General features: G+C 44.7%; 1 protein-coding gene across 4 annotated transcripts in view; it reads right to left on the bottom strand.

The window, feature by feature from the left end:
* ARHGAP44 (Rho GTPase activating protein 44) overlaps positions 1-5,095 on the bottom strand; it is a 141,218-nt gene extending 136,123 nt beyond the window's left edge. For 3 of the 4 annotated variants that reach the window (XM_033422839.2, XM_033422840.2, XM_033422841.2), the window contains exon 1: positions 4,957-5,095. In XM_033422839.2, coding sequence (XP_033278730.1) covers positions 4,957-5,009 — 53 coding nt within the window. In that variant the 5' untranslated portion in view covers positions 5,010-5,095. The remainder of the gene's footprint in view (positions 1-4,956) is intronic. The other variant, XM_049702238.1, reaches the window with a different exon arrangement.
* Between the last annotated feature and the right edge of the window lie 10,513 nt (positions 5,096-15,608).

Here is a 15,608-nt window from a genome sequence, read left to right as displayed (position 1 = left end):
GAGCTCCTTGCCTATTCCTGGGCTTCTTGAAGGTCTCCCGTTTTGCGCGAGAGCACAGAGTCCACTGACGGCCACCGTTGGGCAGCGGCCCTGGGAATCTAAGAAGCCCCTTACACTTGGGAGGCCAGCGTTTTTGGAGAGCTGGATGGGCAAGAAGCAGAAAATGACAAGGAACCTCACCGACCATTTCTTGGGCACCTGGTGTAAGCCAGGCTCCCTTTAACTCTTAACAGTCTTCTGAGGCAAGGGCTACTGTGACCCCCACTGTGCAGATTGAAAAAAAAAACCCTCCTCCTCCCCAGGTCAAAGTGTCAGTTTTACTTCCATTTTCTCGGTCACTTAGCAGATCTCTAAATCTCAGCTCAGGGAGACCAACCCACCAATTCCACCCAACACAAACCAAACACCACTTGCAAGAAAAATACTCTATGCCTTTCAGGATGCCTCTCACCCCAGCAGCCGATAGACTCTCCTGAAGGCAAAAAAAAAAAAAAAAACAAAAAGCAACGTAAGTCAGGCATGAACTAGTTCCTCCCTTAAATCTTGCTCTGTCCTTCCAAAGCCCAGCTGTGCAGCTGTGTTCACGCCTCTATACGCCCCTGCCCACCACAAAATGAAAGAGGCCCGGTGTCAGGAGCCTCTTGCATCTCTGTCTACGATGCAGGGATCCCTTGCTCACTCATGCCTTCGGCTGCCAAAGAATTTCAGAGAACAGACTATACACACCAGGCATTAGGACAGTCGTCCCTGCCTTCGAGGAACTTGAAGTCTAGTGGGAAAGGTAAACAAGACGAGACAAAAACAATGCATGCCTTGCGGACACAGATTCCAAGAGAAAAACAGGGATTTTGTTTACCCTGCACTGCAAGAGCCCCTGAACCAGCGCAGAGCCTAGCACACAGCAGGCGTCCAATAAGCATTTACTGAATAAAGGAAAGAATGAACGAATGCCACGTGCATACAACCCAGTAACAGTTATAGCATATGCCCAAAGATACTTTGAGCTACTATTTATGGAGCATGCCCTAGTGCTGAGCACAGTGTTGGGTGCTTTTCAGGGGTAATCTCAGGTCCTCATTGCCACAATTACCACATTACTGTAACCGAGTCCAAGCCCGTGCTACTCGCCGCATGACAGGCCCATAAATCGAGAGACGAGGTGATGGGGCAGGGAATAATGACTTTATTCCGAACGCCAGCAGACCCAGAAGATGGCGGACTCGTGCCCCAAAGAACTGTCTTGCCTGAGTTAGAATTCAGGCTTCTTTTACACGAAAAGGGGAGGGGGTAAAGCCAAACACTTCCTGGTTCCTGTCAGCCTCCAGAAGGGAGGTGTTAATTTCTTCCTCCCTGCGGTCATTCACAGGTGGGCATGGTCAGGATGTTTCCTGTATTTTAGCTTAATGATCAGGACCTGGGAGGCAGGGTTCCCAGAGATGGGCCATTATGTGTAATTTAAGCTTATAGGCAACATCCCTTTAGTGATTGACTTGTAATAGAACACAAAGGGTCTTCCCTATTACATTACCACAGTGCAACTCTTGTTATGCCCATTTTGCAGATGAGGAGACTAAGGTGCAGATTTCAGCTCAAGATCCCGTAGTCAGTAACCAACCAGCCAGATCCATCGCACCCGAAAGCCGGTGCTAGCTGGAACCATTAGGCACATGGTGGTCCAGTCTTGAAGGGCCAGGGATGCTTCCCAGAGGATGAGCTGAAGTGAAAGGACAGAGAGAGTCCAAAGCAGAAGGAATGTGTGCAAAGACGGGAGAGGCAGACCAAGGAGGAGACGAAACTTTTCCCAGTTAAGTGCAGTGGGTTTGAAACTCTTCCCAGATGCTGGTACCCTCTCCACGGAGAGGTGAGCACTTCAAGAGGAAATACCGTTAGCTCCACTGAGTACGTGTAAGCACGGCAATTCCTACGTTGTTAAAGGGACTGGATCTGACCTCCGGAGGTTTTATATTCAGAAGACCTCCCAGATCCGCAACTTATGGAAGGCGAGCTGGGTGAAGAGCCGTGAGGAAGGGCACCGCTCCAGCCCACCTCTCAGCCTTCCCTCAAAGACAGGAACGTCGGCATTTCAAAGACACGCAAGGACAAGAATCCAGCGGCTTGTTAAAGCCACGCCACTAGGTGGTCCACCAACCCCACACCTGAAGTCCAAGCGTCCAATCCTATTGCTTCCACGGATTCAAGAAATTAAGAAGCAGTGTTAGCATCATGCCTCACTACATTCTCAGTAAGACAAAGTAAAGGCTGCCCCTTTTATTTACCTGCATGGACCCTACGGCAAACTCTTTTAACCTTGTCAGTAAACATGAACTGAGCACCAACTGCCTACAAGGCACTGTGCTATATACAATGAGCATTAGTGGCGAACTATACATTCTGTGCTACTGTATTTGTAAGAAGTCAAAAAAAAAGAAAACTAAGCATTTGAAAGAGTGATGAGTGCTGTGACAAAAAACGAACAGGATGATGGGCGGGGCCGTGAAGGAGGCGGGGGGGGGGGGGGGGGGCTCTCAAAGGCCTTTGAGCTAAAGACCTGGATGATGAGGAAAAGGCAATATGGGAAGAGCAGACCCTCAGCTGGGCAGGGAAAGTGGGAAACAGCTCGAACAAAGCTCCTAGATGGAAACGAGCTTGGTGTGTTGGGGGAAAGGAAGCCTATCGTGGCTGGAGCACAGTGGAGGAGGGGCGGGCAGGCGGGTGGGCAGAACAGGAGTATGGAAAGACAAGGAGGAGGTCAAGTCGGACAGGGTCTTGTAGACCCCTGGAAAGACTTGGGGCGCTTGGTGCACTGAGATGCCCCTGGAGGCTTTCAAGCAGCAAAGCGGCACAAACTGGTTTTTGCTCTAAAAGGTTCACTCAGAATGTCACCAAAATGGATACAAGCTAGTGATACTCAAGAGTGGGCTGGCCCCCACTTTACCCGGTGCAGGACACCACGGATGCCATCTGACGAAGAGCCAGAAATTCATCCACACGCCAGCATCCACCAGAGACTCCATAAACAAGTGGAAAGTACCTCTTAGTGACCAGCTGCTTGGACTTCCAAGAACGTGCTTTCAAATTAGTAAGACCACCTGGTTCCTATTCTGAAACCCAACTTCTTCCCTTTTCCCTTGGTCATTACATCCATGGATGAGGGTGGAAATCAGGTTTTATGCCCAAGGCTCGTAAATCCTACCACTTCAAAACAAGTCCTGAAGAGAGAAAGAGCTGTGTTTCAGGGGCGCCAGGGAGGAAGCGTGAACACCTTGTTACCATTTCGCTTCCAGCACCAAAGAGACACCCCAGGACCAAGTGAGAAGGGCAATCCAAGTCTACGGTCAGGGGGCCTCTTGGTCACGTGGTTGGTCTGGTGCGATGACCTGATGACAGAGGCCAGCCAGCAGAGTGATGCAGAAATCAAGTCACCAAAGACATGTCAACTCAACTGTCATCTGCTAAACAACCCAGACAGGAAAACACTGCTTCCGCATCCAACATATCCAAAGGCAGCCTGTGTGAAGCTATATCTGTGGCAATGCCATGCCAGAAATCTGGGCTAATCTGACTCTGCTATTCATAAATTCTCCCCCATGTGAAAGCACATGTGTTTGGGAAAGGAAAATACATCCAAGTCAATTTTAGACATGGTTACTTGGAAACCATCTGGCGTCCCTGGAAGGATACGAAGCCACCACATCCCCTGCCCTCAAATGCCCACCATAATCAGGGCAGTATGCTTACATGGGCATTCAGTGTCCCCAGTTAGGTCCCCACTCCCGCCCTACCAAATGCCAGTTCGGGCTCCATTTCCCACCCAAGAAAGGTATTGGGTTTCTTGGTAAACCTAGCGGAGGGCCCTCGATGTGTTGAGCTCGCACTTGAACTGCACCCAAGGCTGGGTTCTCTGCGTTCTGCCGCCGGCCTTAGTAGGGAACACCTGCATTCCCTGACCACAGCAACAACAGAAATCCCTCCCCAGGGACATAAGTTCCACGAAAAATCCCCTCTACCTAACCACCCTGCGTGCAGAGCCTGTTGAGCTTTGGAAGAGAACCACCAGAACCCTTCTGTAACATCAATAGAGCCTGGCACCCCGCGGAGCATCTTCTGAAGACACTAGCCCAGATGTAGCCCATTTTCACCGCGATGACAGCCACAGCCGGCTGGGTCTCGCAGCGTCCTAGGGCCTGGCTCTTCCTGACTGTGAGGCCTCGGTCCCCCTCCCCTACCTGGCTGTGATCTTCTGCTTAACTCATCTTCCAGAGGAGCTGGGCCTCCCTTTCCGCAGCCTCCCTCCCTCCCTGCGCTGAAACCTGTCTCAGAACCAAGCCGACAGCAGCGCCATTCCACCAGCACCTGCCCTGCCCCCGCTCCCCCCACCCCTACAGATGCTCTCTCCACCACCTAACGCCTCGACAAACCCGGCCAGGAGAGAGATCCAGAATCTCATACGGTCAGAGCCCCAGGAAACAAACACGGCAGGAAGCGCAGGCTCAGCTCTGCCAAGACGACCAGGCCCAACACTCCCCCGGACCCCCGAGGAGCCCCGAACTCGGCCCAGGGGAAAGCATCTTCGCAGGGCGACCGCGGTTCGGCGGCCTCCAGCGCCATCAGAGCGAACACCTGTTTCCAGGAAGCTCTGGGGCCAGAGGGAGAAGGGAGTCCCGGGGAAAGGCAGGGAGGACGAGGTGAAGGGGCAGCTGGGGACGCAGGTAAAGGATGCGTCACAGTTTGCGCTTGGCAACCGGAGCCCCGGAGCAGCGGGCAGAGCATGAGAAAGGGTCCGGGAAGTTCAGGGAGGAGGGCTTGCGCCCGCGAGCGGCGCCCCGAGGGGGCGAGGGCCGGCAGGGAGCGAAGGGCGGAGGGCCGGAGGCCGGCGCGCCCGCTCCATCACCTGCGCGCCCGGCGGATGCAGGCTCGCAGCGCACCCCGGCCCGCGGCGGCCAGCGGTTGACCTACCTGCCCACCGTCTGGTTGGCCAGCTGGCGCATGCGGTTAAACTGCTTCTTCATCGTGGTCCCGCTGGCGCGCTATCCCGGGAGCTGGGGAGGACGGAGCAGCCCGGAGCCCGCCGCAGGGTTACATGGCTCCCGCGCGGAGCCTCCCGGGCGACGGCGGCGGCACTGCGGTGCCTCCGGAGCCGTCTGGCGCCGAGCGCACCTCCCTCCCGAGGGCTCCACCGCCTACTCCCCCTGCCGCCGCGGCGCCGGCTGCCGCATCCTCCTCCTCACGCGCGCCGCGGCGCCTTCATCCCAACGCCCGGGCCGCCCTGGGCGCCGCCGGGTCCGCCCCGGCTGCTTGCCCCCAGCCCAGCTCCGGCGCGGGACCCGGGTCTCCGCAGGCTGGCTGGCCGGCGGCCGGGGGTCCCCGCTGCGCCTGTGCGGAGGGCGCCGTGCATTCTGGGACTTGTAGTTCCGCGCCCGGCGCCCACCTTCCCTCTGCCCGAAGTTTCCACTTGCGGCGGGGCGCGGAGGTGGGCAGAGGCGGCGTCGCCGGCGGCTTTGCCCTTAGCATTCTAGGAAGGGAAAGGTTTTCCTGCTTAGAAATAAAGTGGAACCGAGAATACAACGGCACATTAAGAGCATCTGTCTTCCATTGTCTCTTTTTTAAAATGAAATACAGGTGACTTACAATATCATATTAGTTTCAGGTGTACTACATAATGATGTGACATTTGCATACATTATGAAATGATCACCACCATAAGTCTAGTAACCATATGTCCCCACACAAGTTGTTACAATATTACTGACCATATCCCTTATGCTGTATATTACATCCCCGTGACTTATTATATAACTGGAGGTTTGAACCTCCCAATCCCCTTCACCTCTTTCGCCCGCAGCCCCTCCACCCTCGTCTCTTCTGGCAACCACCTGTGTGTATTTTAAGTGAACGGGAGGCATCGCTGCTTTGAATTCACAGGAGGAGTTTTGCCAGCAGGAACGTGGTTCATAAAGTTGCACCTGATTAACATTGAGGGGCGGGGTTAAGCTTGGGGCACAGGGGTTGATGGTCAGATTTTGAACCAGGCATAGTTTGCATCCCAGGAATTTGATCCTCGCTTTTCACCAAACCTAGTAGGTAACCAGAAGCCAATATAATGATAGTGGCATTGTAATCACGGGCCGAATTTGACCAGGACAACTTTCTTGTGTGGCTTACATTCCAGCCTCATTTCCCTTCCACCGCTGGGTCATCAGCTGTGACCCGCCTGCAGCGTCCTACACAGCGTCCTACACAGGGGCAGCCCATTGACCTCAGTTGGCTCTTGAAAAGGGCTCGTTGACTTTCTGCAGCATCTATCCTTAAGAAAACAAAGGTGATTGCAGTTAGGTTTCATCATGATCTACCGAGTAAGAGCAGTGTTGTCGCATGGTAGGGTCTTTGGATCAAACCGGTATGAGTTTATATTAGAATTCCAAATACCAATTATATAACCTTAGGGAAAGATGCACACCCTCCCTAAGCCTCAGTTTTCTCATCTCTAATAGAGAAATAATACTGCATGAGAAATAGCAAAGTTAGAGAACTATTTGCTAAATTACCAACAATCAAATAACATCTAAATTTCTATGTAGTACATTGTCATCTTCATTTACTACAAATATGATTATTGTGAGTGCAATAGAGAAAAATGCTATTCCTACAACAGAAGTACTAATGTGATAAATGAAAGAACTTTTTTGAAACGCGATATGTTGCATACGTTGATTATAGTTTCAAGATGTCCCAAATATGGTTCCAAGTATCTTGCTGGCCAGCTGAACAAAAAAAAAGATGGTTTGAGGCATGTCTTGGCTGAATGAACATGAAATCTTTAATTAGTTGTGAATTTAGCCTCAGTTTATTAGGTCAGCAGCTCTAGCCAATTAGTAAGTGAAAGCATTATTTGCTTTCAACCAACTGTGTTATGTCTATAATATCAACTTAATTTTTATACAAACTGAAGTTATTTTTGTTTTGACATTTTTGAAAAAAACCAAGGCACAGCACGTTTTCATATGTATAAATAATAGTGAGGCATTAAGGGCACTGGCTGACTTTTAGTAGCACTGTTTCTGGTAACGTCTAGAACCTCACTGTCCAATACAGTAGCCACCAACTACACATGGCTATTGAAATTAAAATTCAATAAAATTTAAAATGTAGTTCCTCAATCACCCTAGCCACATTTTAAGGGCTTCATAGCCCCATGTGGCTAGGGGATGCTGTACTGGACAGCACAGAACTCTGGTAGACCACTCCAATATCATGCCAGACCCTGCCTTCAATTCTGAGATATTTCAGTTCAATTCTGCTTCTCCACAAAAGACAGCCTACCCTGCTAGAGTGTGGTCCAAAAATAGTTTATTAACTGGTGGTTTCTTCACAAATTTCTGTTCTCCTATGAGCTTTTCCTCCATTCAGCCGGGGCTTTTTCTGCCTCCTACCCCAGGGAGGGGATGACAGTGCAGAAAAAAAGAGCAAGGAGCGTCAAGACTACTCTTTTGATCTTTCAAAGCAGGCTTCAGAAACACATGTGAGAGAGCAGGGCTTTAAAAGAAAGGGGTTTGCAGTTTCAAGACTATGGGCTTTGGAATGTTAATAGTCTACGCCATTAATAGCAGAGTTTGAAGAATATCCTATCCTTCCTATTCTAGATAAAGAACCCACAAGCTGTGGGGTTTGAACAAGATGATAGGGGAGTGGGAGGGGAGAGAGGGAGATGAAAAGTAGACGATGAGCGTGCAGATTTTATTACTGTTCAAAAATGTCACTGCCTTCCCTATACGAAGGGATTATACTTCCTCTTCTCTTTGAGGTCAAAATCGATCATGTGATTTTCCTTGGACAGAGAATATGCACAGAAGTGATTTTTGTCACTTCAGAGCAGAAGTTTTAAGAGTCATTTAGAGATCCTACCCCCTTCTTTTTTCACTCTGCCATGAGACCAGCAATGAGCCAGATAGGGGCTGCTACGGATCACAGTCGTGGTGATCCAACTGGAATGAAAAGCAACACCTTTGTTGTTGTCAGAGGTTTGGGGACTGTTTGTTCCTGCAGCATCACTGAGTCTAAGCTGACTACTACAGAGGGAATCTCTGAGAAAGCGACTTTCCCCTTGCCCTTCCCAGGGTCAAAACTTAAGTTGGGTACAGGCAGGTTGGACGCAGATATATCACGTAGCTTTAGGTCATAGAGCAAAGGTCACAGAGAGCCTCCATGTGCGGGCCTGGGGCACCCAAAACACAGTGCTGTGGTGGTTCCAGAGTTCCCTGCACCAAGCCACACGCAATGAACGTGTGTGTGCCAGGAGGGCTTACAAAGGTACCAGAAAGAGCTGGACGCGATGCTGCTGGCATCAAAGATGATGCGAAGGCAGCAATGGCTGGGGTGTGCAATCAACAAGCCCCAAAGTACTCTGACATTTAATTTCTATCACCAGAAGAATGGACCGAATGTCTCAGCTAAGCGCATTTGAAGAAGACAATGAAAGGGAGGAGAAGGAGGAAGAGGAAGAGAGAGGAGGGGGAAGAGAAAGAAGAAAGAAAATTCTATTTTATACCTGATTTTGATCTATGGAAGGATAATACTGCCCGCTCCTATGGACCTTACATGTGGCCACGTGACTTGCTTTGACCAACAAAACAGGGGTCTCTTACTTGCTTCGACAATGTGGTAGTACTATTTATCTGAGATCCATTTCCTTTGAAATCTGATATTCCATTTGGGAGCCCCTGAATTAGAGTGGTTTTAGCATCTTAATCCTCAGTCCCAGCATTGGCTGGAGCTGCCCTGTCCAACTCAGGAGTCACTAAAGAAAAATGGTGATTTAAATTTAAGTTTAAATTAAGTTCAAGGGAATTAGAAATTGAGTTCCTCAATGACACTAGCCACATTTCAAATACCCCCAAACCACACATAGCTTGTGTCTGCCATATTAGATAGTGTAAAATAGAGCACCAACGTCATCACTGAAGGTTCTGTTGGACAGTACTGGCCTTTAGAACAGAATTCAAAACACAGGGTCCAAATACCATACGGTATCACTTATATGTGAAATCTAAAATATGAGACAAATGAACTTACTAACAAAACCGAAACAGACTCACATAGAAAACAAATTTATGGTTACCAAAGGGTAAAGGGGGTGGGGGAGGGATAAATTAGGAGTTTGGGATTAGCAGTACACACTATTATATATAAAACAGATAATCAACAAGGTCCTACTGTATAGCACAGGGAACTATATTCAATATCCTATGATAAACCATAATGGAAAAGAATATGAAAAAGAATATATATATATATGTGTATGTATGTGTGTGTGTATATATATATATATATATAAATATATAATCACTTTGTTGTACACCAGAAACTAACACAACATTGTAAATCCACTCTAGTTCAATTTAAAAAATTAAAAAAAAAACAAAACACAGTCCACCAGAAGAGAGAAAACAGAACAGGAAGTGACAAGCTCAGTGTAATTATGGCCAGTCATTTTTTTTTTTTTTTTTTTTTTTTTGCGGTACGCAGGCCTCTCCCGTTGCGGAGCACAGGCTCCGGACGCGCAGGCTCAGCGGCCATGGCTCACGGGCCCAGCCGCTCCGCGGCATGTGGGATCTTCCCGCACCGGGGTACGAACCCATGTCCCCTGCATCGGCAGGCAAACTCTCAACCACTGCGCCACCAGGGAAGCCCAGTCCAAAGTATCTTTAAACAGGATGATAGATGTTCCCATCTTGGGGCATATCAACTCCAATTTTTCAGCTCTCCTTGGATCTATATCTTTGCCAGAACCTTATCATGGACAGAGTGTATTTCCCCACCTAGTAACTTTGGACTTGGCTATGTGACGGCTTTGGCCAATGGCATGTGGGTGGAAGGGACATGTGCCACCTCCACCCAATGTATTAAGAGGCTTTCTTCACCTCTGTCAGTGCCATAAGATGAACTTCCCTGAGGGGACTATCTGTCTGTCACCTTGGGCTCCAGAACGAACAGTTGTTGAGGCAGCCCTGATACGGACTACAGCTGAAATTAAGGGAGTAATTGATGAACTCATTCTAGGGTGGGCTACTTTAAAAGATAGATAAAATGAATAGAGCTCAAGAAAGGGAAAAAGAAGAAAAACTGAAAGGCACAACTTTAGGAATGAGAAAAAGGATTTAATCACAGATGCCGAAAGAAATTATGAGAATACTTTTGCAATTTTATGTCTACTTGTTTCAAAGTAAGCTCTTTTTTCACTAGGAAAATATATATTACTACAGATGTTTTTAAAATAGGTAGCAATGGAGACTTCCCTGGCAGTCCAGTGGTTAAGAGTCTGTGTTCCCAATGCAGGGGGCACAGGTTCGATCACTGGTCTGGAAACTAACATCTGGCATGCTGCACAGCACAGCCAAAAAACAAAAAAAATAGGTAGCAAGACCCCTATGTTCATAGCAGCACTATTTACAATAGCCAAGACATGGAAACAACCTAAATGTCCATCGACAGATGAATGGATAAAGAAGATGTGGTACATATATATAGAATGGAATACTACTCAGCCATAAAAAAGAATGAAATAATGTCATTTGCAGCAACATGGATGGACCTAGAGATTATCATACTAAGTGAAGTAAGTCAGACAAAGACAAATACCATATGATATCACTTACATATGGAATCTAAAATATGACACAAATGAACTTACCTACATAACAGAAACAGACTCACAGACGTAGAGAACAGACTTGTGGTTGCCGAGGGGGAGAGGGTAGGAGAGGGATGGATTGGGAGTTTGGCGTCAGCAGATGCAAACTATTATATACAGGATGGATAAACAACAAGGTCTTACTGTAGAGCACAGGGAACTGTATTCAATATCCTGGGATAAACACATAATGGAAAAGAATACAAAAAAGAATGTGTGTATATATATATATATATATATATATATATGTATAATCGAATCACTTTGCTGTACACCCAAAACTAACACAACAGTGTAAATCAACTATATTTCAATAAAATAAATTTTAAAAAATAAATAAAATAGGTAGCAAGTATGAGTAGACCAAGAACACTGAAAAAATTGGAAAAGTCGTGACAAAACAACACTCCCCAAAGTAGTCAGGCTCAGATAATTTCACTTATTTAAAAAACTATAAATTTATTTCAGAGATTCAAGAAACAGGTCATTCTTCGGCTATTTAAAGTGTTCCAGAGCACAGAAATAAAGGGAAAGCAACTCAGTTCATTTTATGAAATTGGCCTAACCCTGTAACCAAACCTGATGAATGTAGCACAAACATGAAACAAACACAAAAACAACAAACCAGTATCTTAAGAATAGACATAAAAATTATGAATAAAATTAATCCACTAATAGAATGTTAATGAATAAAATCTAACACTATATGTGTTTACATATAAATGCAGGTACATTTTCATGGTATTTATTGAGGAATGAATAGTGCAGATAAATTAAAAAATAAAAACCGTGCCTACTCTTACTAACCAAGATAACATTATGAATTTATAAATATATTTCAAAAAAGGGATCACACTTGTTAGGTCAGTATGTTCATTCCCATCTTCTGTTATTTTAAATATCTCTGTGATTAACGTGGTGACTAAAACTTTGCACATATACTTTCTTAAGATCAAAATTAAAGAATTAGAATTTCTGCATCAAGATACACACCACTGGGGCTTCCCTGGTGGTGCAATGGTTGAGAGTCCGCCTGCCGATGCAGGGGACACGGCTTCGTGCCCCGGTCCGGGAAGATCCCACATGCCGCGGAGCGGCTGGGCCCGTGAGCCATGGCCGCTGAGCCTGCGCGTCCGGAGCCTGTGCTCCGCAACGGGAGAGGCCACAACAGTGAGAGGCCCGCGTACCACAAAAAAAAAAAAAAAAAAAAAAAAAAATACACACCACTGTATATAAAATAGATAAACAACAAAGACCTACTATACAGCACAGGGAACTATATTCAATATCTTGTAATAACCTATAATGGAAAAGAAACTGAAATACATATATATTTGTGTGTGTATATATGTATGTATGTGTATATATACATACATATATAACTGAATCACTTTGCTGTACACCTGAAAATAACACATTGCAAATCAACTAGAGTTCAATTTAAAAAGAGAATTTCTGCATCAGAGTGTGTCATGTTTTCAAGTTTATTCTTGTATTGCCAAATTATCTTCTAGATTAAAAAATGGAAACATTTTGCAGGCCCACCTACCATGCATAAATGTTCTATTTTCCCCACACCCTGACCTACATGGGGTATTACCACTTTAATAATCCTGCCAGATGAAGAGCTAAGAAATAGCATTATAGTGCTATTTTAATTGGCAGGGTTTTTCTTTTTTATCGCATTAAACATTTTTCTCACATGTTTCATGGCTATGAGTGTTTCTTCTTCAGTTAATTGCTCACTTCTTCATGTCCTCAGCCTGGTTTTCTCTTACGGCATTCCATATTTTCTTAGTGATATTAAAAAGCTCTTTTGTTATATTAACTATACTAATGCTACTGTATCTTATGGCAAATGTTTCCCCTAGTTTGGCCTTCCCCCTTTTAAAACCTCTAACGTTGATTTTTGTCTTCCAGGAACTTTACATTTTTCATGTGGTCAAATCCATCAATCTTTTCCTTTATGTTTTACGCCCTTAGTTTAATGCTTAGAAAGTCTACCCCATCCTCAAAGGGTAGAAATATTCAACTGTATTTTCACCTAAGCCTTTTCATGTGTTAATTCTCTTTAATTGGAATAAATTTTAAATTCAACTTTGAGGACCAAAAAGTTAACTAGAGCCAGTAGTTTTGATTCTTTTCTTCCTCTAAAGTCATTCTGAAATAATTCAAGTATATATATGTGTGTGTGTGTGTGTATATATATATATATATATATATATATATATATATATATGAAAAAATTCTATTTCACTCGTGGAAATTAGGGAAACGTCCTACTTCCTACCTTGGCAGAAAATAGTACCAGTGATTCTGAGTCAGGGAAGCTGTCCAGGAAAACGTTACTATGTGTGGTAACCTTTTGGGGGAAATTAAACAGAGACCAACACCATCTCCAATAGACCGCTGCCCCCACCATCTCAGCCACCAAATCCTGACTAACCAGACCTCTCTGAGAATGAACAAACGCACACACACACACAAAGACTGAGTAGTTCAATATAATGGTAAAGATGATGATGATGCCGCCAGTGATGATACCAAGTGACGCTGAAGATAGTAATAAACCATGTAGCTAAGCAATACTGTAAGGATCTCAACACTCATTATCCTGTTCAATCCTGAGAAGAACTCTGGGATGAGGGTTTTATTACACCCATCAAATAAATCAAAGCTCAGAGGCTTTCTGTGAATATCATTCAAGTGTCACCACTGGGCTGCAAACCCAGGTTTTTCTAGTTCAAATGCCTGGGCTTTTATTACAGGTTATTACCTCCATAACACAGGGAGGCGAATCTGCGGACTCAGAGAAATGTCCTCCAGTGAAAAAGTTAAGCAGGAAGTAAGGGAAATATAGTTTTTAAAGTCTAATTTGTATTCTTGGTGAGAACAGAGAGAACACGGCTTTAATATGACAGGAGCTGGTTGCCAAGAAAAAGAGCCATATTAAACAAGAAAGAGTTCTTGGATAAGAAACATACGACTTCCAAACTAATGAAACTCAACAGAGGCAGGAAATAGCAGATTTGGCACTGCCCGAAGCAAAACTGGGGCATTCCAACATGGGCTGGGAGAAAGTTCCCCAAAATTCGGAGGAAAAAAGTAGGTAATTCAATGAAAGGAAAGGAAAAGGAAGAGAGACATGGAATCTTTTGCAGAACATTAAAATATATATATACATGTAATAGAATTTCCAGAGCAGATGATGAGGAAGAAAATAGCATAAAAGTTCTTGAAAAGATACTCTGCACAGCTGAAGAAAGGCCCAAATCAAAATTGAAATCATTCATCAAGTACCAGAATATATTACTGCAGTGGGTAGAGGTGGAAGCCCTAGATGTATCTTGGTAAAACTTCTGAATTTCAAAGATAGACACATACTGTACTGTATATTTGAAATTTGCTAAGCGTAAATCTTAGACGTTCTCATCATAAGAAAAAGAACTGTAATTTGTGTGGCATAGATGTTAATTAATTGTGGTGATCATTTCGCAATATATACAAATATCGAATCATTATGTTGTATACCTGAAACTAATATAATGTTATATATCAATTATACCTCAATCTAAAAGGACAACCACTGCCAAGGGGGAGGGGGGTGGGGGAGGGATGGAGCGGGGAGTTGGGGTTAGCAGATGTGAGCTATTATATATGGAACGGATAAACCTCAAAGTCCTACTGTATAGCACAAAGAACTATATTCAGTATCCTGTGATAAACCATAATGGAAAATAATATAAAAATAGAATGTATATATACATATATATATGTATAACTGAATCACTTTTCTGTACAGCAGAAATTAACACAACATTGTAAATCAACTATACTCCAATAAATAAATTAAAACAATCACCACCACCACCACAAAAAAAGGAAGATAGACAGATACAAATGTATGTAAGTACTGTTCCGAGAAAAGTTTGTCTCTGAAGAAAAGCCGATTCTCTCAATGTTTCCTATTGGCAACACTCAATGCAATAAAATTTGGAGCCATGTTTACAGAGTTCCAATGGAAACAGGTTGTAACTCAAGTGCGACTCAAAAACTCTACATCTGGTCTGACATTCACAAACAAGGGCAAAAGAAAGTCATTTTTAAACATGCAATGCCTGGAAAGGTTTATCAACCACCCATTCTCTAAAAAAATTATTCTTCCCAAAAGAAATAAAAAATCAAAATAAAGAACAAGAGAGAACATTTTCTATAGGAACTTGGGGTAGGGAATGATTCCTTAAACATGACACCAGAAACTCTGACCTTAAAGGAAATATTGATAAATGGGATTACTTAACAACGAAAGAGTTTGGTTTATCAGATAATACCATTAAGAGACTAAAAAAAGCAATCCTCAGAGTGGGAGAAGTTACTTGCAAACCACATAATAGTCCAAGGACTCAACTCTAGGATATACAAAGAATTCTACAATACAATAGGAAAAAGGCAGAAAACCTAAAAGAAAAATGGACGGGGGATGTGAAGGGTCACCTTACCACAGAGACAAATCCAAACGGCCAAAGGACATATGAAAAGTTGCTGAACCTCGTTAGTCACCCAATATACGCCAATCGATTTTACAAGGGAATACCAAAACGCACCCATAGCCTGGCTAAAATTGAAAAAGACTGGCAAAAACCAAGCATTGGCGAGGATGTAGCTCACCTGAAGCTCATATATTTTGATGGGAGGACCAGCCCCTCAGAAAGCTGTTTTACATCATCAGCTGAGGCTTAGCAGTACGCAAAGCCCGTGACCCCACCATTTCACACGTTCAACAAAAATGTGTACATATCTGTACCAAAAGGCATGCGCTAGGATGTCTGTATCAGCAACATTTTCAATAGTCAGAAATTGGAAACAACTGAAACACCCATCCACAGTAGAGTGGACAAATAAAGGTGATACAGCCGTGTAC

Source organism: Orcinus orca, chromosome 19 (genome assembly GCF_937001465.1).
Source record: "Orcinus orca chromosome 19, mOrcOrc1.1, whole genome shotgun sequence".
NCBI lineage: Eukaryota > Metazoa > Chordata > Mammalia > Artiodactyla > Delphinidae > Orcinus > Orcinus orca.
The sequence above is the reverse complement of the archived record's forward strand: the minus strand, read 5'-3'. Positions and strand labels throughout refer to the sequence as shown.